This window comes from Amphibalanus amphitrite, unplaced genomic scaffold, assembly GCF_019059575.1.
Source record: "Amphibalanus amphitrite isolate SeventyFive unplaced genomic scaffold, NRLGWU_Aamphi_draft 000520F_arrow, whole genome shotgun sequence".
Lineage (NCBI taxonomy): Eukaryota > Metazoa > Arthropoda > Thecostraca > Balanomorpha > Balanidae > Amphibalanus > Amphibalanus amphitrite.
In genome coordinates this window covers 288,238-315,349 of record NW_024882014.1, presented here as the reverse complement: position 1 = coordinate 315,349, position 27,112 = coordinate 288,238, and the positions used below count along the sequence as shown (strand labels likewise).

General features: G+C 54.8%; 1 protein-coding gene across 4 annotated transcripts in view; it reads left to right on the top strand.

The window, feature by feature from the left end:
• The window catches only part of LOC122393166 (roquin-1-like), a 54,404-nt gene extending 27,464 nt beyond the window's left edge, over nt 1-26,940 (top strand). The window contains exons 6-17 of one of the 4 annotated variants that reach the window (XM_043388909.1): nt 10,019-10,225; nt 14,339-14,465; nt 15,099-15,333; nt 15,629-15,795; nt 19,054-19,273; nt 19,659-19,803; nt 20,173-20,504; nt 20,788-21,014; nt 22,073-22,317; nt 23,719-23,865; nt 24,224-24,541; nt 24,987-26,940. In XM_043388909.1, coding sequence (XP_043244844.1) covers nt 10,019-10,225; nt 14,339-14,465; nt 15,099-15,333; nt 15,629-15,795; nt 19,054-19,273; nt 19,659-19,803; nt 20,173-20,504; nt 20,788-21,014; nt 22,073-22,317; nt 23,719-23,865; nt 24,224-24,541; nt 24,987-25,052 — 2,436 coding nt within the window. In that variant the 3' untranslated portion in view covers nt 25,053-26,940. Of the gene's footprint in view, nt 1-10,018; nt 10,226-14,338; nt 14,466-15,098; nt 15,334-15,628; nt 15,796-19,053; nt 19,274-19,658; nt 19,804-20,172; nt 20,505-20,787; nt 21,015-22,072; nt 22,318-23,709; nt 23,866-24,223; nt 24,542-24,986 lie in introns of all 4 variants that reach the window. The other 3 variants (XM_043388908.1, XM_043388911.1, XM_043388910.1) reach the window with 3 other exon arrangements.
• The last annotated feature ends 172 nt before the right edge of the window (nt 26,941-27,112 follow it).

Genomic DNA, 27,112 nt, shown 5'->3' with positions numbered 1-27,112 from the left:
AATCGGTGATCACAGATGGTCCCGCTTAGCGGCGGATCGGGATGGCGCTCTGCTTGGATCATATTCGCTCGACACTTACGTGTCAACGGAAACAGGCATGTCCGAGGGATGGTGGAACAAGTGATTGATGGTTACTCGTGACTGATACATAACCAAGTTCGCTTTTCAGGTCAGTCTCTGTGAGGGCTGGGACTCGGGAGCATCAAGTCCGTCAGTTAGGTCAGTTGTTTAGGTGCTGTAACTTGATCAGCGTCGGGGACAGTAGTGCGGCTCGAGTGTCCCGACGCTGTCAATGACAGCTACTGAGTTGATGACTCACGGCCTTTGGCAGCTGCAGGGGCCAAAGTACATAATGCCAGCGGACAACACGAAAAGAACGGTCTCGGTGAGGCTGCAGGGGTGTGTCTTTGTATGTGTCTTTAATGTGGAGAGCTTTACACTGATGCTACTTGCAGTGGCCAAACATTTAGTTTCAAATGATATCTTGCATCTTATCGTGATAACAACGTGTTTGCAGTTTTATTCTACACCAAATTTGAAAACCTTCTTTTGCCTATAGGCACAGTTGTCATCGGCGATTAACACGTCCTATTTGCTTTACGTTTTTTGCGAGATAATGTGCCGATAGATTGCAGTCAGAAATTCGAGATGGACTGAGACTAACGAGTCTGGCGTACGGTTTTGTTAAATAAAATGTGCATTGTTTTGAGCACGCAACCTATTGTAACGATCATTCACCAGTTGCATTGAATATTTATTCTCTAAATTAGATATTTCCGTTCCCGATTACCACAATCTGGCGTGATGCACTGTGTATATACCTCTTACTATGCCGTTTTAACAACGCTGCCGATGATTTGTTGACTTATTGCTGCTGACTTTTGAGCACCCGATTATTTTTATTGCCAGTGCAAGGTGAAATGGTCATTTTATCGAGTGTTGGGAGGGCTATATAAGTTCCAAATGATTTGGCACTTGATCTAAATCCTGTATGGCTGAAGCCATGTCACAGGGTGTGCCCAGCCTGCAATGCCATCCTCGGAGTGTCCTGAGGTGTGCCGATTGGTGTAGTCATTTGTCGCCCCGGACACAATATGTCGACCTTACGATGTCGTTCGGACATGTACGGCGCTGCCTCATACACCAGCTACGTGCTCAGTCTGGTGGGTGATGTAGCAGCGACCGCTCTGGTCCGACGGTACACGTGCTAGCTGTGTGAATACACCATCAGTCGTGGAGTCAGCAGCACGGCAGCCCAAAAAAGCAGTCGCTCGGACCCGCCTATCGCTTATCATCGCAGACATATTAAATGTATTCTCATGCAAGCTCACTCTGGTTGTGGGAGCCGCCAGTCGTGCTGTGAGAGTCCATCTCGGCATTAGATATCGACATGTTCACCTTTCGATATCAGTGGCGAGCTGTTCTCTCACAGCTGGGAGAGCCGACCGAGCGGCAGCTGCCGCAGCTGTGGAAGACTGTCTCGGCGAGATCTCTGCCGAGCTGCTGCAGCCATGCCTGGCAGTCAGCTGTGGGAGACTGTCAGCCGTGGCTGGGTCTCTGCCGAGCTGCTGCAGCGGGCCCGGCGGCGGCCGGGGGCGGCGGCGGCCGGCCAGCTCAGCCCACCACGCTGCACTGGGGAGCGCGGCGGGGCCGCGGCCGGCTGACCCAGTGCACGAGGGGCGGCGCCGTCGGAGCTCCGTTTGACCCGGTGCACCGGGTGACACGGCGCCGTACCCCGTCCCCCGCACTGTGCCGCCGACTCTGCAGCTCTCCGGCGGGTCTGCAGGGACGCCTCGCGAACGGCCTGCTCCCACAGCGCCGCCTGCTCCCACTCGCCTTGACATTAATGACACCTCCGACACCGCCTGTCATACTCCGATCGGACTGTGAGATACGGCTTCCGGCTGCACACGCAGAGGTTATGACGTGCGTAGGTGCGCTGTTCTCGGCGTGGGTGCGCCATTCTCGCGGCTCGGGGAATGGTATCGGACAGCCATCGGCGGCGGGGATGAGCCGGTGTGAGGCCCCCGGCGCCACCCACGCGTCCATCCGGCCGGTGGCAGGGAGTGGAGCCGTATCGGACGTCTCGAACACCTCGGGTCACCTGGAGCCGGTCTGTGAGCGCACCTGTTACTGCCGCGGGGTCATGGGACACACCTGTACCGCCGAGGGTCGGCGCCGCCGCCCGGAGCCGCCCGGAGCTCCTCCGGCGTCATCTCCGGGGAGTGCCGTCCCGGCGCGTTTCCGGAGGTGCGCGACTGGGGTTAGCGGTCCCCCGGAGTGGGCGGGAGCGGCGCTGTGGGCGCGACACGGCTCTAATGAAACTGCCGGAACGTCAACACGGCGGTGTCCGGCCCCACCGCTGGGTACACACGGACACTGGTGAGAGGACGGTCACGGCGGCTACTTGGGGTCCTCTCACCGGCAGCGGCCCGTCACCGCACACACTCGGCAGCGGTGGCGGAGTGGCTGACAGGCCGCCGCCGACATTTGCATGCGGGAGGACACTGCAGAGCGGCCGCGCCGTCCCCTGTCGCCCCGGACTCTCTGCGCCGGGGACCTTGGAGCAGCTTCCGTCGCTGCGGCGACTACCGACGTGCCGGCGCGTATGACCGCGGTGAGGGAGCGGGCGGCCGGCGCGCAGCTATCGACTCTGCAGCCCCGGTCCATCTCAGGTGGACAGGACGGAAATACCGCGCCGCTATGACAGAGAGCTGTCGGCGGGCTGTGACCAAGGACAGGGAAGTGCCGGGCGGGCACGGTGCAGTTCTTGTCGCCCCGCTGACTGGCGCACTCCTCTCTCGGCTGTTTGGCTCCCCTACCGTCCGGAAGTCGGCGCCGCGCCCGGCACATTGGCGTGCGGGACGCGGCCGTCTTTTTCAGAGGCGCGCAGGATGATAGTGTCCGGCTGTGTGCTGTTTGTGGCGGCACAAAGGCGGACAGGGGATGACTGCGCTTCCGGACGGGCAGTCCATGCTGTCCTTAGCATGCGCCGCGTCTCTCTGAGCCCTTATTAAGGACACGGGAAAACCGATGAAGAGTAGTGTGTCAAGGACTGAGGTGTCGGGACAGAGGTGCATGTGTGAGCTGTCGGCTTCCGATCTCAGTCTGTGAGAAAAGTCGGGAGGATGTTGGAGCGCTGCTTTTTGTGGGAGAGATTGGCTCTGATCAAGCTTCAGCGCTTCACTCGTTTTGCAACGCTGAAAATTGGAACGAGAGCATCCATGTTCTTTAGTTCATTTCGTAATGCCTACACCGCTTTTATGTTGTTTCTGTTTGGCCTTGCTAAAAGAAAATCAGGCTACCCCAAAGACGGCAAGACCTCTTGAGCCTGTGATGATTCGCGAAGATTTGTAGGTAGCGCAATGTTCGGTGAAATTTTATATACTGAGCTTGCACAGTGGATTTTGACTGGTTCTGTTCCCACCTCTCATTCCCTGACAGTGTCTTACAACGTGACGACCTACGGTGTCATCACGAGCCGCTTCTGAGAGCCGCTGGCACGACTTGTCGGGCTGGTTTTGCTGCAAAGTCCCACCTTCTGCAATTCTCAGGCCTGCTTCTGTTCTGGGACATTCGATGGCATACCGGGGGCAAGACCTGACAGAGACACCACTTTTACTCATCGCGAAACCACAGGAGCTTCCAGTGTGGGGAACTGGGACGTGACCTCGGTAGATTCGGTGATGTTGCGCCATGTGAACGGACAGACTCAGAGCTAATTTGGAAACTGTCTGTCACTGACCCCTGTCCTAACCGCGGAGAACTGCTACTTATTTCGGCCGCTAGGGATGGGGGATAGAGATGTGCTCTGTTTATCCGTCCCCGGCTGATTACAGAACGTGGCCCCTCAATCAGTACAGGTCCCGAATTTCGCGCCCACCGCACCCTGACAGCCCCCGAACCGAAACCGGCCCGGCCCCCGGGAATGTGCAAGTCAGCGCGGACGGACGGACGACGGACACGCCACAATCGGGGCGTGGTGCGGGCAACGGACTGCTCGTAAACAAAGGATACGGCGGCACCTGCGATCGGTGATAAGTCTGCAGCGTCTGGATGCGCCGATCCTGCGGCGCTGCAACATTGCGAATCCTTGACATTCCCGTTTTACCGGATTGTGCAGATACGCCCGAGAGCGAACATATCAGCCTCATCAGCCGCTTTACCTGATTGCCAGTCGGCGCTGCGGAGCTTGTTTCGGTCACGACGAGCTGCAGTTTGCAGGAATAAATGTCGCTCTTCTGCTTGGCTAACGGAACGCGCAACTATAAACTCCCCTTAGGGACCATTTTATGGCAACTGATCCTGAACATGTGACTCCAGGTATTATCGTCAAGGTCACCAATGTTATGCTGCAACATTCATTGATGCGGGCTTGTCTGATGACTGGTGACTGACGGCATTGAGAGTGAGAAGTGAGAATGCTGTTGGGACTGGCTAGTGAAGAGTGATCAGATGTTTGCAGTTGTTTTGCGCGTTTCTTTAGCAAACCGCAAACCTTATCTGGACCAGCGCGTTTCCATCCAGTGAATTGTGGCTGATCCACCCAGCTCCACCCAGCTTCGTGAGCCTTTGCTTTGCAGGCTCTTATGGTTACAAGTCATTCAGTTCCTTCCTTAGCGTTATCATATCATCCCGAAGCACACCTTTTTGTCCTTCCAGCCAGCCGGTAAGCCGGAGCCGACTTTGAACCGTATGAACAAGTCTGGAATATGGGCGGCTCAGCAGCCAAACTCCGGCCCAATGTCACTGGGAGATTGTCGACTCATGGGCGGCAGAATATAGCAGCTCGGGGGCGAGGCGGGCTCACAGGTGCCGAGATAAAGTATCCATGGTTCGGTGCTTCCTGCACTACCGCGCTGTTCAGGCCAGTCGCTGAAGAGCAGACCAGCATACAGCCGCTGTAGGTCAACGTACAGCCGCTGATAGGCTGACATACGGCCGCTCCAGGACAGAATACCTAATACTGCGCGCCTGCTGCAAATGTATTCTAATCGCAGATTTCAGTTTCGTAGTGATACTTTACTCAGCTTGCACTTGACCCAGTTCTCCCCGCATCAACAACCGTGTCTGAGCTGCCGCCGACGCCTCCTCCGTCTGGGTCGTGTGAGGGGCGCTCACCGCCGGCCGACCACACACGGAAGTCCTCGGCGGGCTCTGGGCGGATTGCCGCTCGGTCTGGCTAAGTAGTAAGTACGGCCGGTCCTGGCGGATTACTGAGCGCGGCGGACGGTCACGGCGAGCTGCGACGTCCGCGCGGAAGTCACCAGCGGAGGCGGACTGGCGGGCCTGGTGGCGACGCGCAAGGTCGGTCCCTGTACACGCCGCCGTATGGAAACTTTACTGGATGAAGGACATGAGGAATAGTGTCACAACTGTGTTAGTTGTAGGAGCCTTCAATGGCAGTCGTCCTATTTTTCTGCTTTCGCTTCGTGAGAAGAGTCCAAGAAGAATCCCTCGTTGCGTTTTCTCATCACATGAATACCAAACATCCTGCGGTCGGGTGGCCAGTTTTTGTGGATTTTGTGTTCTGCAGCTGACATCGGTGCCGGCTTAGTAGCATGACCCGTTTGTCCGGTGCGTCCTGCTGCCAACAACCGTGACTCTTGAGTCGACTAGGTTCGAAACTGGGATGTGGGGCGAGAGTGATGAGTAAAGCCACACACTGCCGCCTGCTGTTCAAACTATCAAACCAAATAGGATGTATTCATGGTGATCTGTTGGGTCGTTGACGTAGCAGCATTTGTCTTTGATTTCGTCAGCAGCATACAGCGGAGGAGCATCAGGGCGCGGCGCGCTGAGCAAGAGCATCCATCAGCTCTCCTCTCTCCCCTGTCATGGGCGGGACAGGGAGAAGGCGCCGTGGGCAGCCCCGCCCTACCGGCTGAGTTTCCTGTCCGGTGACCGGGTGAGGGAGGGGTGGTCAGCCGACCTGCTGACCCACATCACACTCCGTTCGTCTCTGGTCGGAGGGTCTGTCGCTGTGGTCAGACCACCGGTGTATTGCCGGCGGTACCGTGTGACTAGCGCCGGCGGGGCGGCGTTACAGGCCCCGCCGAGCTGGGAGGACACGTTGGATGGACCGACAGGACTGGAGCTCTGCAGAGCAGGCAGGGTGCCGGGACCCTTCCACGGGGCTGGACACGGCGGATGAGACGACAGAACCGGCGACCGGTGCAGGGGCTCTGCAGGGCAGGCAGGGAGCCGGGGGCCCGTCCCGGTGCGAGCGACTTTAGCGAGTGTCATTTGAGCGAACGTCATTTGAGCGAACCATTTTCAGCGACTGGCAACTTAGCGAATATCAAATTGATCGATTATCAAATATAGCGATTATCAATTTTAGCGAAAGCTATGTTTCAGCGACATCTTTTTCGTCGACTACAGTTTGAGCGACTGTCATTTCAGCGAAACACTTCGTCGCCCCGTAACGGTATATTTTTTCTTTTTTTCTTTTGCGAGCGTTCGTACAACGAGTGTTTCCGGAACTTTTCATGGTTATCCGGAACTGGATGGTGGATGTCACGTTCAAAGTTCAGACATTAAGCTCCAAATTTAATGCCACATTTCTAAAAATTCCAGCGGTTCGATCCCCCCCCCCCCCCTGCTGTTTGCCAATAATGATGACCAAACGTTTGTTCAGAGATTCATATTGCTTGTGCTGTTTTTCGCGAAATTCCCCGCTTGAATTTGGATCAGTTCCCCGTGTTGTAAAATTTGTTCTTGCCCCAAGCAACGTACGAATTTCCAGATATTTGGGTGAGGTCCCTGAAACATAGACTGGATCCCCCTGTGCCATCCCTCGAGTTTATTATTGGTCCTTGGAATTCCTTCCATCGTCCTATCTCTCACGTTCCACATTTCCAGATCAAAGTTGCAGAATGAGGCCAGATATTTTTGTGGTTTCCAAGCTTAAAAGAAAATTTTTAATTTGCCGCGCGCAGCTTGAAGCATAACACATACCAAGCGGGTATTCCAAGGGCAAGAATTCCCGAAAAGTAGAAATGATTGATTTCCGTCGCGTTCGGTTTCGCTGTAACTGTGTTCGCTCAATTGGTCCCCCATTGACCTCCATAATCTGGTTTCGCTGATTCTGGTCCTCGCTTAAGTTGATAATCGCTGTGATTGAATTCGCCGACTTGACAATCGCTGAAAAAGTCAATCGCTTAAATTGCTAATCGCTGAAAAGGCTTCGCTCAAATGTCGTTCGCTGAAATGACGCTCGCTCAGGTGTCGCAGAACCGGCCCGTCCTCCCATCTAACAGGACACCTGGCTAGACGGACGGGACCGGCAGGCTGTGCAGGGGCTTTGCAGAGTAGACTGGGTGCCGAGATCCTTCTGCCAGGCTAGCAGGACACTGGGACTGGAGAGCCGGGGCCGGCGGGGTGTGCAGGGTAGACAGGGTGCCGGGGCCCGTCCTCCCAGCTAACAGGGACACCGTGACCGCGGGCGGTGCAGGAGCTCTGCAGAGCAGACTGGGTGCCGGGGCCCGCTGCGTGCCAGCGAGTGCCGTGTGGAGAGTGGCAACCCCCCGCACCGTCCGCAGTCCGTCGGCCACCCACCGAACCGGTACTCTGACCCCCGGGTACGGCAGTGAGGTCACCGTTTTACGGTCCGGCCGTGAAGGTCGACCGCCGCCGGGCGGAGGAGGATTCCGATGAAGCGGGGACGCTCAATCAGCCGCTACCACATACCAGCAGCGGGCAATGCTCGGCCCGGTCGGGGGGAAATGATGGGGGTCTGGAGGGGCAGACCGAAGGCTGTCTGGCGCACCGGGCTGATGTCCGTGTGCAGCGGATGAAGAAAGTGCGCTGGGTCGATCCCGACGTTCAGTGACGCGCCGTCGGCTCTCACAGTTCCGAGAGCGGCGGTCGGCTGGGCTCGCCGAGCATCGTGCGCCGTTCGTTTCGTGTGCAGACTCGGAGAGGTCGTGACGCCGGCGAGGCGAGGTTTCCCGACCGCTCCCCCTCCTGGAACTGCCAGCGGGGGAGAACAGGGCTCCTGCTCCGCCCCCGCACCGTCAGTCTGTGGCTAGGTCGGCGGCGAAATGCAAAATACAGGCATGCATGCAATGCAAAGTCCCTCTTTTGCTATTCAAGAGGCCTGATTTTTAGAAGGTTCAGAAAAAATTGTTTTGCATAAAAATTTATATTCAAACTTGTATAAAATCTCCTTCATGCTAACGCACGCCTGTTTGCCATTGTTTTAGTAACGCGATTTACAATGTCACTAACGATGATAACTGCATCTGCTGTCCTTTATCGCCTCGGATGTAAGCCGACTTTTTTAACTCGGCTTTGGAGGGTTTAGCTGTTTCAACAGTCTCAATGGAGCCGTAATATGCATATACGCACGAAACCGGTTGGGCTATTCAAGTCCGATTGCTTGCCTTCTGAGCTGGTAGGCTCGACTACGCAACGGTTCTCATAAATAGCAGACTCCTGACTGTTGGAACATTTTTATGGCGCCCTAAGGGTAATAATTGCTCGCGCTTCTCGCGTGTTTATTTAAATGGGGGCCGTGACCACGGGCATCTATAAATAGTAACACATGAATAGCCAATGAGTCGACAAGTGCCGTCACGACACGGTAGTTAGGTGTTCTAAATGTTACCACGCGTACACACACAAGTGCGCTTTGTGGTACATCGTGTGAACAATAATTATGGCTCTGGAGACCTCATATACCTTTCGTGTGTGTGTAAGGGCGAATATTTTTGATGGAGTAGCAAATAGTTAGCCGTTAGCAGTTCACGCTAACCCGCTTGCTTGCGCATTATGACGTATCCCCTGCTTTCTTCCTGCTTAGCTCGTTTGGCTTCCTTCTACGTACCGCCAGCGTTGCGACTTTAGCGCGAGTATTACATGTAATGCCTCACGACTGTCCTTCAAATCGCCTGCTCTTCCTGTGAGAGTTTCAGTCATGTCGGATGATTCCACGGAAATTTTCACATCGTTTCGAATGATATCCCGCTCTGAGCTGACCGCGTTTCCATGCGGACGTGATCTCGGAGAAGGCGTGATGTGACATCATTGGACTCACATCTGTACTGGTCTAGCCTGTATAATGACGTCGCCCCTTTTGATGGTCCGAGGCGTGATGTGACATCATAGAACTGACGTCTGTGCTGGTGTGACGCGTAGGATGACGGTAATGGTCCGGGTCGTTCCTCAGTGCTGGTGAGGGGGCGTTTGGGTACCGCGACGATGTTTGAAGGTGTCGGCGATATTTTGGCAATATTACCGGATCTGGATATCAGACTGTGTGGCATCTGATGTTCATATAACATTCCCAGTGAGTGAGGGAAGCCGAGGACACACCGTCTCTCTCAGAGGGAAGCGGGTCTCAAGGCGACTGCTGTCAACCGAGAGTTACGCTCGGCCGCGCGGCATTAGCATCAGTTGCCGTCGAAGGGTCGGTCAGCGCAGCTTCCAGTTCGGTATCGCCCATCTGACATGCGCAGGGATATGGATGGATCATGCGTGTGCGGCGCACTGAGTATAGATCCAGCTAGTTATACGCGGCTCCACGTTCCATTATGCATGGTGCCGGGCGGTGACATCGTTTGATAGTCGTACGTCTGCTCAGCAATGCCGCCGGCACCAATGGGACCTGTGACGACCTTCCTCGCGTTGGGGGCGTATGATTTGGACCGTCCCGTCTCAACCATCGCTCGGTTGACAGCCGATCGCCACGATTATGGATCACGAATCCTTTTTTGTCCAGCGTTTCTGGTTTAGCTGACCCGCCTTTATGCACTCATCAAGAATCATGCCGCCATCTCCTCCCGTTCTGTCAAGGACGTTTATTAGATACCGATAGGCACAATTAGGCAGGTAACTCATAAAGTACCACACCCTCGCCTCACCCGTTCTGTAACCTGATGTAACTCCGTAGTTTATACTGCCCTCACCTCACTTCTCCAGCTTCAGGTGACTCCACGGGTGCCTCACCTCACCTGACCTGCAGTCTCAGGTGACTGCACGGTTACCTCACCTCCCCTCTGTTCTGTGCCGTCAGGTGACGAAGCGCGAGGGCGACTCGTCTCTGATGCAGCTGAAGGAGGAGTTCCGCACGTACGAGTCGCTGCGCCGCGAGCACGACACGCAGATCGTGCAGATCGCGCTGGAGGCCGGCCTGCGCATAGCGCCCGATCAGTGGTCCAGCCTGCTGTACGGCGACGTGGCGCACAAGTCGCACATGCAGAGCATCATGGACAAACTGCAGGTCAGTGGTGACGTCATGGACAAACTGCAGGTCAGTGGGGACGTCATGGACAAACTGCAGGTCAGCGGTGACATAATGGACAAACTGCAGGTCAGTGGTGACTTCATGGACAAATTGCAGGTCAGTGGGGACGTCATGGATAAACTGCAGGTCAGTGGTGACGTCATGGACAAACTGCAGGTCAGTGGTGACGTCATGGACAAACTGCAGGTCAGTGGGGACGCCATGGACAAACTGCAGGCGGACGGCCTTTGATCTTCATATTATCAATCTAGAAAGGTTTTGGTAGGCGCATAGACCACTATGTATCGGGATATAAAGTGGTCTATGGTAGTCGTAATGTTCACTCGCTTGTGAAGCAGCCTTATCACGGTAACATTGTCGGATATTTTATTGGATAACGTGTCTCGATATTGCGCCGATTTTCTTTTACGAGTTCAAATGTCGGATGCCCAAATTGTCAGTAATTTTCTATTAAAGAGCCTTGAGGCTTTAATTGGTCTGTTTCTGCTACACCTTCTTCGCGTACTTTTCCATCACTTTTTGGTAGGTTACTCGATATTGAACGTATGCGACAATCGATTTGAATTGACTTCGTGCACGGTAACGACACCCTAATCGCCCAACGGTACGGTGACGCGCGCTCGTCATACACTCCTTTTACTAATCGGCACGGTGACATTCCGCTGAGCGCGTGGCGGGGAGTCCGCCCTGATCTGATACGGCGGTTGGCGACAGCGGCAGCGGCGCCCAGGGGCGCATTTATCGTGGTTCCATGACAGCGGTAACTCGCCCAGTGTGCTGAGCTCAATCGTGTTAACCTTGAGTCCGACTGAACATTGCTCATATTTGGCGCTCGAAGACTTTTCATCCGGATTCCACGATGCACCTCATTGTACAGTGGATCTAGTAAGGATCTCCAGACGTTACTAGATGGCGTTGAGCCTCAGTCGAGTCCATGGCAAATTCAAGGGGAGGTCAGTACCGAGCTGGGCCCGATGGGGAGGTGGGCGGGGGGGGGGGGGGGGCGGTTGGCGAGGTCACGGTGCGGGTGACCTGTCAAACAGCCCCGACGCGTGGGCACTGCCGCTGGCAAATGGCGCACTCCAGTGTTGTTCCATATCGCGGTTGTGGGCCGGGCGGCCGGTTAGCTTGGCTGCTTGGAAGGAAAGGATAATGAGGCATGGGTTTGCTGTGGCCGGCTCATCTACTGTAACTATGATGAACCAAAAGTAATGCAAATATCATGTTGTTAATGCAGCTGGCAATGGAATGCTAGCGAATGCTCCGAGCGCCCGGTAGTTAAGGATTAAGATTATTTATGTCTGCTGAAATTTTCATTGAATATAATTCAAGCACTAGAAATATCGTATCGTTCGCCAGTTTTTTGACCGGCTGGCGTTTCTCGCGTAGAGCGCCCTTGGGCAAATAATTATTACGCAGGTGATTTTTTTTTTTGCTGGTACGATTTAAGGTCAAATCAAGTCGCTGAGAGAAGATGAGAAAAAGCGGACGAATGCCACATTTTTGTGTATGAAGTCTCGATTTGAAAAAAGCTTAAAGATATTATACGTGTAAGCTAAAAAACAATAAGATCGGTTAATAAAAATATTTGACCCGAAATTGGCCTCTGTTTTCTCTGACCATGATTGCGTGTAAGACACAGGTCCAACCGGGTTCAACCCGACCCAACATGGTTCGGCTCCCCTTTTTTTAATAAAGATTTGGCCCGAACCTTTTGAATGAAAGGAATCACAAGGAAAGAGTCCCCGCTAAGCTGAGCTTGTTGCGTTGACCCTGACCTCTACCCTCCGATCAAGCAATTCCCGGTCTATGGCAGAATTAGTCCAAATTTTAACGTGCGCACGTAGCCGCGCACGGCCGGTCCCCTCACTGACTTCGCCTGGCAGCGGCCTGCCACCAACCACAACCATACCCGTCAGGAGCTCAAAAAAGTCAAGCACACGTCGCGTTTCGAACCCGGACTTTTGCAACCGGGACGTGCGCTCTCACCACACGGAGTCAAACGCCCTAACGACCGAGCTACTGGGACGGACATTTACCTAGGGGTTTCGCCTCGTGACATTGACAGACGTCAGACACTTTGGCCGAACTTTAGCCGTAGCACTGAGCAAGCTGCGCGGGGCGATAGGTGCTCGTAGCGTTATGTTGGGTAACCTGTGAGCTGAACGCGATGTCGTGAGTTCGAGCCCCACTCCCGGGTCTGGTTTTATCTGGACACGAACCAAAACCTTTCCTTCTGCTGCAACACAGACAAGCACGATGATATCTTTCACCAACATATTTCCCCAATATCCTCTCAAAAAAGTCAAAATTATCGCTTATAAATGTTTAGCTAAGTTTCATTTTTAAAGAAAATATTTTTTGGTCATTTTTCTGGAGCCATTTCAACTCTTTCTTTTCGGATTCTTTTCGACCCGATAAAACCCACCAAAACTGAACGTGCCAAATGAAAAAATACCCAACTCAAACAACTATCGACTGAATAGTTGCATGCTATTAATCCGTCCTATATTTCGACTATCATTGTTCAAGATTTTGGCTGGAACTGACGCTGCCTCTCGCTTGTCCGTTTGTTTGAGATAATGATTCCCTTCAGTCGCATTCTTGCTGGTTCCACATGAACAGGATACCACCATACCGGAGTGAACGCACCCGCAGCCATCATCCCCTCCCCTCTGCCTCGGCGCAGTGGCGGGCGGCCCTGGGCGGCCCACTCCCGGCGCTACGCACGCCCCATGCGCCGTGATACCGCGTCACTCCCCCTCCCTCCTTCCCCCACAATGACCGGTGACCTCACTTCCCTCGGGATTTGGACTCGCCCTACCCCGACCGTAGCGCCACGTGGTGGCTCTGGAGATCTTAAATAGACCCACTGTACAAACCGGTAGCTTTTTACTTTTTAACAGACTTGGGCGCGACTCCGCTGCATTGCATTTGAATAAATTGTCACGAGTCGCCGCGCCTCCGTTTGGACCGGTAAAAATATAGCCGGCGATTTTTTAGCGAGCATGTGTTCATTACGTATTGCAGCATACGTTAGCGGTGAGGATGTGCTGCAACTAACGCCTCTACTGACCGCTGACGCCGCCTGTTGTCCGGATCATTGTCGCGTGCTGTGCTCAGGGTCAGTGTCATCGGCCGGCCGTTGTCCGACGGTCGGCGATCTGGCGGCGATCTAGCCGGGCCGTCGGACGCTCAACAGGGCGCAGGCTGTTGGGGCTCTGTCGACTGAATACTGCATGAGGGCGGGCCAGGGGCGGCAGAGCTCCGATGCCGGTCGCAGTATACGACTGCACCGGCCTGGGAACAGGACCGGACTGACTGACATATGGTCCGAGATCGGTCCGACCGACAGGCGGCAGCAGAGGGGTCCGTCTGGTGTCTGCTGCCTGTCCCCCGGACAAGGTCATCTCTCCCCCACCCCCATCTGCTGAGAGCATGGAATGTAGGCACCACGGCGGCACCCAGTGCCGTACTGCTGGCCATTCATTGAGAACTGATAGGGGCTCCGATTGACAGCTGGTCGTCAAAACAGGTGCCTCCTAACTGGATGTGCAGTATCAGTGGCGTACATGTACTGGGACCATTAGCTGAATAAAGAGTGAATTCGTCGAAGCGCCATGCTCACTGCTCAATCACGGGCGCCACTTCGCTCTTTTAAAGCGCAAATACATTGCTAGGAAATGGATTTACGAACTTAGATGTCGATGAAGCATTATATTTCAATTTGTCCTTTTTGTGTTGTCAGCTGAAGACATTACAATGACCAAGGAAGTTGGGGCTCAGTGTCATATGGCTGACGTATTTTCAGCCGGTCTACGCTTGTAGCTTATTTGCCGTGGCGTTGTTGGCATGGCGATAAGCCATGCCACCGAGTCATGTAGACACAATAGATACTTAGGACAGCGACAGCGGCCACCCGCTCGTCATACAGGCTGGTCATCCCCCTGGCTACGTGCTGAAACAGTGCAGTTTGTTGACTGTCACGTCACAGTTGGGTGCGGCGACCTTTCACCCAGCGCAGTGATAACGTCACGTCGTCATTGCGTCACGGCGTGTGACGTGACCCGTGACTGCGCTCCGTTCCAGTCTCCGTCCAGCTTCAACCAGTCGATCCAGGAGCTGGTGATCTCGCTGCAGAAGACGGGCGACCCGGCCGGGCTCTCCCAGACCAGGATGAGGCTGCAGACTCTGGCCGCCGTCGACCCAGCGCCAGGTAGGTTCAGTGGGTCGCTGGACTCCCTAAGGCCAGGTATGTGTCCGGCGTGCCTGGACTCCCTCCTAATAAGGTATACTCCTTAACACCAAAAACCTGTAGTCATCATATTGCAACGCCAGGTATGTCTCACTGATGGTTACACTAGCTCACGCCAGTGATGTCACGGTTGGTTACATCCGCTGACACTCGAGAGTTATGCCCTGAAAAAGCGCAGCGTATCGCGTTTGACGAAATCGCGTAAAATGCGTGGCGGGGTTACCTTTTCCTGGCCGATATAGTTTGATTGTGCCGCTAAGCAGCATGCAGTATCGTAAGATTTTTTCCTCACGTTGAAAAATCGACCTTGGAAGTAGCTGAGAAGCAGTTACGGGCGGTTGATGACCCCGTTGACGACACGCTCTAAAAGCTCAGCAAACAAACAAGCCTGCAGTAGATGAGTAGGATTGCCACCATATTCATATTCAAGGCAACGCTTAATGACAATGCACAGTGTGAATAACAATAAACAATGTTCATGTTTTGCTCCTTCCCTGATGCTAATACTATATGGAGACGCAGACTAGGAGCAGGTGGTGACGCCCCCCCCCCCCTGGTGACCGCCCTGGTGACGCTCTCCCCCCCCCCCCCCAGACTCGATGGAGGCCGACTGGGAGCAGGTGGTGACGGCTCTGGAGGCGGCCGCCGAGGTGGTGCGCGTGCTCATCAGCTTCGTGCACCACCACGGCGGCCGGCGCGTCCACGTGGACACCACGCACGCCCACAACGCAAAGTACAAGACGAGCCTGTGCCGCGACCTGAAGCAGCGTGGCACGTGCCCGCGCGGCCCCGCCTGCACGTTCGCCCACTCGGAGGAGGAGCTGGAGCGGTGAGCAAAAGGACTGGGCGGGTGAGGGAGAAGGTGTGGGGCTGTGCGACTGGGGTCGGGATGGAGGGAAGGTGCTCGTTCAATAGAAAAGGTTAGGTGTTTCATGCTGACATGCAGTTAGACGTAAAACAATGTGATTTCTAATGCTGGTGGTCGCTCCTTCCCTGTCCCTCCTCCCCACTCTGACCTGTATCTGGCGTCCCCACCCTCGCTCCGGCAGTTACCGCGCCAAGAGCCGGCGACCGACCTGTATCAGTTTGACCCGTGTCTTACGTCCCCACCCTCGCTCCGGCAGTTACCGCGCCAAGAGCCGGCGGCCAAAGAAGGCGGAGCGGCCGCCGGGCGCGGCCGACTCCCCGGTGCCGGCGCCGGCGGCCGCCTCGCTGGCCGGGCCGCCGATGACGCCTCGGGTGACGTTCCCGCTGCCGCCGGCCGCCGGCTTCCAGGCCGTGCCCCCGCAGCGTGAGTGGGGAGGGGGGGAAAGAGGGGTGGTACCGGGGGACCGTGGGACGGCACCACGGCAGTGACCGGCCTGGTACAGAGACAGTGCTGGGGTCTCAGGCCTGTGTCGCTGGGAGGGCTGATTGAGCTAATTACGGGGTGGTGACACGAGCAGAGTAGGGGAGAGTGGGGTAATTTGGCCGGTGGTGTAAATTGGCCGCCCCCACCTGTACGCTGTCTAATAAAAGTGAGTGAAATAGCTCTAGTCTCTATTCATTTGTCATGGGTAGAAATAACTGGAGGACAAATGTCGAAACTTTGCCCCTCGTAGTTTTATTCAAAATTAATAAAACGTTAATTTCATTAGAAAATGGTAACTTTTACTTCTGTTTACAAAGTTGTATAACATGTAGGATTTGGGCTAAAAACGAATTCAGACATTATAGCGCCATTCTTGGGGGTGTTCAGCGGTTCCAAGAGCAATTTTATCTAATTCCGTATAGCCGTGATGACTTTATAGACAAAAATTTTCAGAATGACAATATGGGGTAATTTGGCCGGGACTAGCGGGGCAATTTGGCCGGTGCGCTCATGGTCTATATGCTGGGACGGCCGAGTTTTCATGGTCAATTGTACCATAAATGACATGATTCATGACCAACTTTGACTACTTTGATGCCTTACTTCCGATTGGTCAACTGTAAGAGCATGTGACGTCATCAAAGGTTACCAAACGTTTTTTGCTAGTAAATCCTTACATAAAACTGGTACAGCCGCACAAATGGTCTCATTCTGTTCAGCTCGCCAAGGCGCATCGAATGATATGCATGATGACCTTGAAATCACGTGACCTTGAGGTCAAGCGACCATATGCAACGTGACCTGAGGTCAACCTTTGACCTTGACTTCTCAAGGTCAACACATATATCTTTCGATGCGGACTGACGAGAGAATTACGATGGTACTCGAAGTTTTGGCCTAGCTTGATTACTTCAAAAGTTATTCGTAAAAAACTGTCTTCGCATCTAGAGCCGCTAATTTGGCTATTTTGACCCCTGTGACCCCTGAGTCAACCTCCAAAATGCGGCAAATGCGTCATAGGACACACATCATTGCTGAATCTGAAGCTGACTCGCAATATAACAGAAAATCCCGACCGCAAACTAACACCGGCCAAATTGCCCCACACCCCCGGCCAAATAACCCTGCTAGTGGGGCAATTTGGCCGCCTTGCAGACCTTTGTAATGCGTCACAATTTCAATATAAGTAATTACTCTATCATTTCAAGTTCACTGTCCAGTAAAGTAAAATGAATACGACACCTGCCAGCGTTGAGAAAATGCAGAAATGTGTCGTCAATTTTAAGTTATATCGTTTTCTAAAAAAAAGCGGCCAAATTACCCCACTCTCCCCTAGGTCCCGGAAACTGCAGAATGCAGATGCCAAGGTCTGATGATGGCTATTATTTACTTGGTACCTGTTATATCACTGGGTTTCCCGGAGGTATTCTGCAATCAGTTCCGAAACGTTACGTAGTTATTATCACGTAGAATGTGTAGCTCATATTGATGTGCCTGTCGTTTAGCTATGCGGACACTAGTTATAGCTCAATGCACGTAATGCATCTTGATATCAGTGCGAATGAGGCGGAGCTGCATGGTGCAAATCGTTAACGGTACAAGCCCACTTAGATGCATTGCTGGTATGTTATCTCCATCTCCTGGTCTTTTCTATCGAGTTTGTTTGCCCCGTTACCTTCATCGATCTATCATTTTGGAACTACCGACAATTAGCCTACATAGCATGCATCAGTGTCCTGAAATTGATTTTTCGGAGAGTGTGATTGAAGCCGCAAGGACGTCACTATTTCAAAAGGACGTCGATATCGGTGCGGAGCCTAAGCCACTGAAAATCCCTTACCTAAATCTCTTAAAATTAGCGATTTTCACTGGCAATGTTGACTAATAGCACCTCAAGGCATCTCAAATGATCATTTATATGTAGACACAAAGTAATGCCAGTTTTCCCCTAGTACAATACAAAATTAAATCATTCACCACAAACACCAAAACAACACTTTGAAGATGTCTAGTTCTTGTCCATGATCGTACACAACAGTCAACAACAAATATGCTACAACAAAAATCAACCCAAGCTATCACTAAATATTGACGTCATAAGAAGGACATTATATCGAGCAAGAGGACTGACGTAAAAAAACAGACGTCCAAACAAAGAGGTGGAAAACAGTTCGGAAAATTAATTTCCATAGCTTCCTGTTATGAAATTCAATTAAGAAAACCCCAAGGTGGACGCTGAATTTTTCTTGGCTGGAAAAAATGTGAAATCATTGTGCACTTTTCAGTTTTGTACCGACGTCGATTAAATGGGAATGACAAGGTCAATCGACGTCCCCAACATTGCGTGTATTTTTTAAGCCAAGGACGACATACTTGAATTAATACTGTTGAAATTCGGTAACTTTATTTTAATTCAAACAAGTAAACACTAAACTTTTTCCCCAACCACTATCAACATATGCAAAATTAACTACTTTTGAAGGACATGTTCCAGGGGCAGCGCTACCCCGTTACTGTGACCTTCTGAGGGGAAAAAATAATTAAATATGTTACAGTAGTTTGATACAAAAGGTATGTTGCGTGCTTATAGATAAATGTCGAAGTAATATATTCGCATGATAAATTTTTATCTATACACTCCACAGTTACTAAAACTGAAAAGTGGAAAACGATGTCCTCAGATCCCTCTATTCCGACATCTTTTCTCCTTCATATGGCAGCTATTACCTTCATATGGTAAAAGAAAAACCTATCCATATCTGACGCACAGAAAACGAACATAAAACCGCGTTGTTTACTGTTGCGGCAGTTGGCCAGCGGTGTAGGAAAGGGGAGTTGAGTGTAAGTGGGTTTGTGAGGACTTAGGATATATTTGTTGTCATTTTGCATAGCCGTGTTTTTAGGCTACAGAGGTGATATTTCTTTTTGTTAGTTTGCTTTTGGTGTTCGATATACCTGCCGACTTTTATCCCGATCCGTAAAAAAATGTCAGGGACGTCGTTTGGCTTTCCGGGACGTCACAAAGAGAATCTGTTAAGGTGTGGGTTTCCACCCAACTTCACGAAAATCAGGACACTGGCATGCATGATGGAACGTGAATAGCTTCACAAACAAAGGCACTACGTGCTAATCCCATGCTGTGTCTGACCATTGACCACCCGATATGTGACCTCCCGCTGTGTGCGCCCGCTCCCCCAGGCGTGGTGGGTCTGGTACCGCCGCCGGCCGCCGTTCCCGTGCCCGTGGTGCACGCCGTGGCGCGCCTGCCCTACCAGCTCGAGTACTTCACTCCGGTGTGCAGTCCCGGCCCCGGTCCGCCCGGGGTACAGCTGGTGGGCGCGCCGGCCGTCGGTCACCGGGCCGCCGTCCAGCCGGGCCCGCCGCCGCCGCCGCCTCGGCCGCCGCCGGCCGTCTACGGGTCAGTGCCGCGCGCCGCTCCCGGGGCAGGGTGGGATGGTAGAACGGAGGAGGCGCTCTCAACACGCTCAAAATATACCGAGCGGTTCATCCACTCGAGGGCTCAGCACTGTTAACTGCTAGCTGAGTGCAGTGTTATGTACGGTTATGGCATGTACGATAATGTTGAGTTGCTCGTTTCGGGCTTTAGTTGTGATAATTTTTTTTTTTTGCTCATTTTCCTGTGTAGTTTTATGTTCTTCAGTGTGTCATTTTATGTTCTTCGTGTCTTGGTCTCGGCTGACTTCCCCTCTCCCTTCCTGACCCCAGCGTGCCGCCGGTACAGTGGCCGCCGCGGCCCGGCCAAGTTACCACCTCTGACCTGACCCTCCCCTCCCTGACCTCAGCGTACCGCCGGTACAGTCGCCGCCGCGGCCCGGCCAGGCTATCACCTCTCTGAGTTCGTCCGGGCTCGGCTCGACCGGCGTAATCAGCTCGAGTGCGACGTCCGGCGGACGGAGCGTCGCCGTGCCCGTCAACGTCAACTCGCCGGTCAGTGACAGGGGAGAGAGGTTCAACTCGCCGAGCAATGGCAGGGCGGGCGAGGGAGGGGTGGCCGGTCAGTGCAGGGGGGGGGAGCGAGTTTCAACTCGCCGGTTAGCGGCAGTTGCGAGGGGTCGGTGCCCGCCGCTGCTGGGTGTACGATTAGTGGCAGACCTTTGTTAGGGTTGTTATTAAATGCTGGGACTCCTTGCCGAATGTTGATGGTGTGAGTTCTTACTACATGATGCTCGTGTCGGCACTGCTCACTTTTTGGGCGTTGTACAATGTTGTTGGACATTGTGACGGACTTAGTGGCGGTGGCGGTCGCATGTGAGTCCGTATACAATATGCGCTCATCGCTCCCTCCGTCCCCTGCAGTCGATCGCGTCCAAATCTCTGACGGCGCTGCGCCAGAGGAAGCAGGAGATCCTGCACCAGCTGGAGCACATCGTGACCTCGGCGGACGGCGTGGAGGGCACGGCCACCACCACCACCACCACGGCGGCGGCGCCCCAGCCGTACGAGGCTAGCGCCGTGCCGCAGGCGGCCACTGACCAGGCCGGCGGCACGCAGCCCACCAAACACTACTCCATCTGGACGTCCAGTGACAGCTTCTTCCACGCGCTCAAGTCGTCGCTGGCCGAGTACCAAAGCACCAAGTCGCGCGCCACCAACTCGGGACCGGTCTACAGCAATGTGCGAGTGGCCAGGTGAGCAGGCAGGGCGGTGTGGCCGCCACAGTGGGCTGCGGTAGTGGTGCGTGATGAGATAGTTAACTGGTAACCGGCTTCGTCATCGTAATGAATGCCGTCCGTTTTTTTTTTTAACATTTCTGACGAGGGCAAGAAGATTCCGTTACCGCTCCCCCCCCCCCATTTTCCTGGAACACCCTCCCCCAGTACATTTTGTCAACAGCCCCTCCACCCCCATCTACCGGACCCTGGGCCAGTACATTCCGCTAACAGCTCCCCTTCCCACCTGCCGGACCCCCAGTAACGAGGACGAGTACATCCCGTTCTCGTCGACGGCCGAGGAGTTTGCGTTCGGCCCGATCTCGCGGACGGAGCGGGCTGGCACCACGCCCAGCCGGCCAGTTCAGGTGTCTGCCCTCTCCGGCGACACGGTGCCCACCGAGGCGGTACTGCAGCAGCCGCGGCCCATGCCGGGACACGTGCTGCCGCCCAGCTTCATGCAGATCTGCGACCCGTTCCTCTACAACGGTGAGTGAATGGGAGACGGGTGGCGGACGGGGACTGGCGGGGTAGGATGCGTTTGTGTTTGGGAGGAGTGTGGTAAGAGTGTTATGCAAGCTCAATGTTGGTAGATTTGGCTCTAGTTGGTTGGGTGAAGTCACATCTGAGACGCTGGTTCGTGGTGAGGAAGCATATATACAAAGTGCGGCCCAGTCACCTCACCCGCGAGTCTCTGCGTGTGACCTCTCTGTCTCGGCACACCCCCTCGCTGACAGCGAGCGGCGGCCTGCAGTACCAGCCGGTGTGGTATACCTCCAGTGTGTGACCTCTGTCTCTGTACACCCCCTCCGGCAGCGAGCGGCGGCCTGCAGTACCAGCTGGTGTGTTATACCTCCAGTGTATGACCTGTCTCTGTACACCCCCTCCGGCAGCGAGCGGCGGCCTGCAGTACCAGCTGGTGTGTTACACCTCCAGTGTGTGACCTCTGTCTCTGTACACCCCCTCCGGCAGCGAGCGGCGGCCTGCAGTACCAGCTGGTGTGTTATACCTCCAGTGTGTCTAACCCTCTGTCTCTGTACACCCCTCGCCGACAGCGAGCGGCGGCCTGCAGTACCAGCCGGTGTGGTATACCTCCAGTGTGTGACCTCTGTCTCTGTACACCCCCTCCGGCAGCGAGCGGCGGCCTGCAGTACCAGCCGGTGTGGTATTATATAATACTGAACGAGGCCGGTGTAAATAAATTTTCAAGACCGAGGTCCTTACTGGATTTTTGAACGAGGCCGAAGGCCGAGTTCAAAAATCAGTAAGGACTGAGGTCTTGAAAATTTATCACCGGCCGAGTTTGGTATGTATTTTACTGTATGCCAACGATAAATTTATTTTCTGGACCGAAGCTCTTAGCCGACTTAGGAACGAGACCATCCCAAAATGTTCGCTTAAGTGCATTCTGGTAATGCATTTTTGACCGTGGTCAATTTGCTTACACCAGTTATTACCACACCCCTCTGGCTAATGTATTTGAATAGGCCAGGCATACAGTAAACCTCCAGTGTGTGACCTCTGTCTCTGTACACCCCCTCCGGCAGCGAGCGGCGGCCTGCAGTACCAGCTAGTGCAGACGGACCCGTGCGGCATGCACTACAACACGATCGGCCACGGCGTGCTGGACCCGCCCGGGCTGCAGATGGTGCACCTCAAGCCGAGCGGCGACCGGCCCAGCGACCCGCTGCCCATCGCCCGCAACACCGAGGGCAGCCTGCTAGCCGCCGAGAGCATCCGCTTCCAGAACGAGCTCGACTCGCTCGAGAGGAAGTTCCAGGACGGCGTGAAGGTGCGTGCCGGCCGGCGGACGGGGCGGCAGGGGGGAGGTGATGGGATGGACCGTGGTAGTGGTGTTGTGACGGGGCGGCAGGTGAGCTGATGGGATGGGACGGTGGGAGACGCGTGGTGGTCGGGGGAGGGCCCGGGGGCAGAGACTGCCGCTGAGGCGAGCTGCCGGAATATTCGACAGTATGATTCACGGGGAAGCTGCTCCGACGGTCGGCCACCGGCCCGGACGTGCTGACGGCTAGAGATGACGTGATATTCGGGAACTGATGTGGATCACATTCAGCGGCTGTGCTGACCACAGACCGGCGGCGGCGCCGGCGTCCGGACTCCTATCGCGATCATCTCTATAGAGCGTCCCACGGTCTGAACGGAAATACTGGTTTAAGCTTTGAAGCTAGCCATCATAACGTTTTGGTACTTCCGTCAAAGCCTAGTTGAAGGCATTGGAAAACCGGCTATAGTGCTTATAAAAAAATGATCAGTTAGTTTCCGCTGTAGTCAACATCTTGTAGACAAATTGCGTTCAAAATTACCGGTGTATCTATTTTTTCTAGGGAAAATGTCATTGTTTAGTTGTCTTTTAAAGGGACCCTCCCACCTTAACATTAGATTTGAGTTGAGATAGCCAAAATGGGGTCCCTGGCTCACAATTACCGGTTTCGGCACTCACAACATCGAGAAATGCCTTAAATCGGAAATATTGAATTTCAAAATTGCAGCATTTTGATTCAGAGGGGCTAATGCATAGGAATACCCCTCTGAATGTGTGACGTCAGCGCAGATATCTAACTATTTTTAAATGTTTGACTAAAACGTTTTGTAGCACGCGGTGGTATATGCTGCCTTGCGCGCAACAAATGCCGCACTTTCAAATAAAGTCGCTATGAACAGCGGACATCCCAAAAAGTAAACAAAAGTAAAAGTCTAATATCTTGAAAACCGGTGAATATTTTTCGATGAAATTTGGTAGATATTCGTTTTTGCTCTTTCTGAACCGAGCGACATCACTTTCATGCCAATTCATTAACTTTTTTGAAGGTGGGAGGGTCCCTTTAACAAACAAAGGCAACGGAAGCATGCAAAACATGATTGATGATAGCTCATTTAGCAGTCTTGTTTTACCACTTAAGCAGTCAGATTGTAACGATTCGAGAGCGAACCAATAACAAATTGAAAAAATCGGGTCCTTATAGTTTGATAAAGAAACAGCCTGATTCCAGGTAACAGAAGCTGTCCACTAAGTCCTTTTTTAGTGTGATGTCTAAATTTGCGGCCGGTGTTCGAGTTGGGGCCGAATGATTACTGTGCTCTTCGCACGGCCTACGTTCCATGTTGCCCTGCGTGTGACGCCGGTCCGCCCCCTCCCGCCCCTCCCCTCCGCCTTCTGATTCAGCTATCGCAGGTGCTGTCGCCGGCGCGTCACGAGGAGCCCGAGAGGACGACCCAGGAGGAGCCGGTCAGCCCGTCCTCGCACTTGGAGAAGGACCTCATCCGGGAACTGTGGTTCATCGAGCACGGCATCGAGGAGAAACAGAAGGAGAACAGGCTGGTGAGTACTCGGCGGGCGGTGCGCCGCACTGTGTGTCTGGTCCGTCTGCCCTTCCCGTCCCGGAGCAGAGCTTAGCAGTCCCGCTCAGCGTGCTTGGCATTCGCTTGCTCTCTGCGACAGCGCCCGTGGCCGAGTAAACCCGCGCAGACTCCCTTTTTCTTCCGATCTCTTGCCACATGGTCGTGTGGCTTTGCTGAGAAGCAGCACCTCCAAATACGTGGAAATTGAAACAACGCATCGCTTTTTTGTCGGGCATCGTATTGTTACCGTCCACCCGTCAAGGGTTGACGTACCTGAGTGTGCGTCCATTTTTGGCCCGGATCTGCCGCTCACCGGCCGCCGCTGTGTGCGCTGGCAGAACGTGCGCAGCTCGCACACGACGTCGTCGGTGTCGCTGGGCCACGGGCCGCTCTGTTCGACGGCGGCCGTGCCGTTCGCTGGCTACTCGGCTGACCCGTTCAGCGGCGCCCGCTTCACGCCGCCGCCGGTGGGCGCGGGCGCGGGCGCCGGCTCGGCGGCGCGCCTCTACCCGGCAGCCGACTCGCCGCTCGGAGCCGCGCACATGTACGCCGCCGACGGATCGTCGCTGCCCATGTCCAAGTTCGGCGCGGCGCCGCAGCGGCCGGCGCCGGGCGGCGGGCTGGCTGACAGCCGCGCCGGCTGGGGCTCCGGCCAGGTGAGGCGGGGTGCTGCTCGGCAGGCGGGGTGTACGTGAGGTCAGGGCGGGTCACTTGTCCAGGGTCAGCTTCTCGTTATTTACTCAACAGATCCGTGATGCACGGTATGTTACGTTCAATGTGAGGATGTAGTTTTATCAGCTCGAACAGCAGAGAACAATACGTGCTCTGTTTCTAATTTGTCTATCACCATTACTGTAAATTTGTGGTTATGATCATGTGCTTTATTATCTCAGAAGATTCGTGAACCCGTCAGATATATGTCGTAAAACTTAACTGCAATCATATCTACCATTTATAAACCTAAACTCGTGACCGTCCGTTACCACTAAACCGCTTGGAACAGCCAACCCCAGTTGGCCGAGCAGTGGGAACGGACCCGGCGACCGCACCTTGGTCGGCCCACCCCGGCCGCTCGGTCTGACCGGCCGCTCCCGGTTCCAGGACGATTCGTACCCGAGCACGTCCGGCTGGGGCTTCAACGGTGGTGAGTTCTACACCAGCGGATAGAGCCGGGCCGGAGCGGGCGCAGGAGGGACGTCCGACGGAGCGGAGGGACACGGAGAGGCACCTTGGCCGGAGGGAGACGCCAGGAGCCAACTGGAGGCCCTCTGGGACAGAGAGTAGCGGCAGGAGTCAGTGGGAGGTCCCAGGAGCCGGCGGGAGACGACTGAGGCAGCGGGCGGGCGACGCTGACTATTGGAAGCGGAAAGGAGCCGTTCTGAGCCACCTGGAGGCGTTCTGGGACAGCGGGAGACGATTTGGAACAGCGGGAGGCACCCTGAGCCAGGGTGAGACGTCATGATCAGAAGACTGGGAAACGCTAACTGCTACGGGCGATTGCCCGCATGGTCCCAGCCGAAGCAGCGGCTGATTGATTTGGCTCGGGTCGCCGTCGCTCGGACTGAGCCCCGGTGTCAGAGTTCTGAGTTCCACTGTGCTCAGTTCAGCGGCTCAGACGGCCGCCGGTCGACTCAGCTGATGATTGCCACTGATCCAACTGAGTCCCGACTGGTGCGTCTGAACTCCCAGACTCGGCCCAGATTCAGAGCCGGCGATAAATGACAGTTGACGGAGCCCGGCGGGGATTACCTCTCGGTCCGCGGCTCCAGATTGTTCCAGTACGGTTTGTTGTCTTTGGGGATTCGCACCGATAGGATTAGACTGGTTTCCTGTTTAGCTTGGGTGAAGGTTGTACCGTTGACGGTGGTTGTTTTGATTTAGATGCAGCGGGACAGCCGCGAAGCACATTATTCACATCGATTCTCTTGGAATTTGTGAACTTAGATATGCCCTCTGGCGGCCCTGACTACCCCGGTTATCGGGCGAAGGTGCGCGTTTTGTTTTCGCTTCTGTCCGTGCGCGGGCGTGACTTCTACTGTGTAGTTGGACGGTGCTGTACATAGCGCTGGCCCGCGCGCTGCTCGTGCGGGCTGGCCGGGCCATGTAACCTCTGCGCAGGGTGATTCTGCATTCGGTGAATGTACCGGTCGCCGGCGGCGGCGCGGCGCGGGCCGGTCCGACTCGCCCTCGGCGGCTGTGGACCGTCCGTCCGTCCGTTCGCGCCGCCGGCGACCGAGAGCGTGTCCTCGCGGCACCGCGCGCTGCATTTCTGCTAGCTGTGTATTGCAACAATACTGGTTCGGACACCATGTGGTGTGTATGGGCGGCGCGGGCCGGCCGGTCGGCAGTGCGCAGACCCGCCGCCAGGGCGTGCTGCGGTCGCCCCCGGCGGCCGGCCGGCCCCGGCGCGTCTCGCTGTTTCCGTGGTGACATAGTGTGTAACATCTGCGGGTGTCCTGTGCGGCCGGGCTTGCTACTACCGTGTATGCTAGGCATATAGTGGGCGCGGCGGCTGCCGTCGCGCCGGACGGGTGATACGGGGCCCAGGCCGCGGTGGAGCGGCGCGGGCCGCCGCGCGACGCGGTGCTATTTATGGTGTTGTGGCGGGCCGGCGCCGCGCCCGGCGGACGGTGCAGAGGCGGCAGTGTCGCCCTCCCGCGCCGCCGAGCGCGCGCCGCCCGCCGTTTTACCCGAGAACTGAGTGTATGTCGCGGGTTTCGGCGCGTAGGGGCGCCCACTGTTTACAAATTAGCGCGTCCGCCTGTTGGTGAGGTCGCAGCAGTAGCAGTAGGTACTGTTGCTTCACCTCCCTCAGAGACAGAGCTGACAGAGCCGACAGTCGGTGTTTTGACCTCTGCCTGGGTAGGTGTCGCCGGGGCTGAACTTAATGTCCATTGGTGTGAGGGCTCGTTGATTGTATACGTGTGATTATTCTCTTAACTCCCACTGATTGTACAATAGTTACCATTGCATGTGCTTCTCATCTGGCTTGTTGTGGAGTGGCCTGCGTATCTATGACTCACTCACCATAAGACAATAAACCGCGACGTTGTTAGCATTGGCGTCTGGGTGTGGTGAACAGGCTGAAATGTGCGCCCGCCGTCTGAAGGAATAGTGTGCTGAGTGGAAGACTCATGGCGGATTGTGGTTACTGGAAACACTTGTGGACGACCGGCGACTGCTAAGCCAGCGTGATGCCGTCCTAACGTCTCGCTATTCATCTCTTC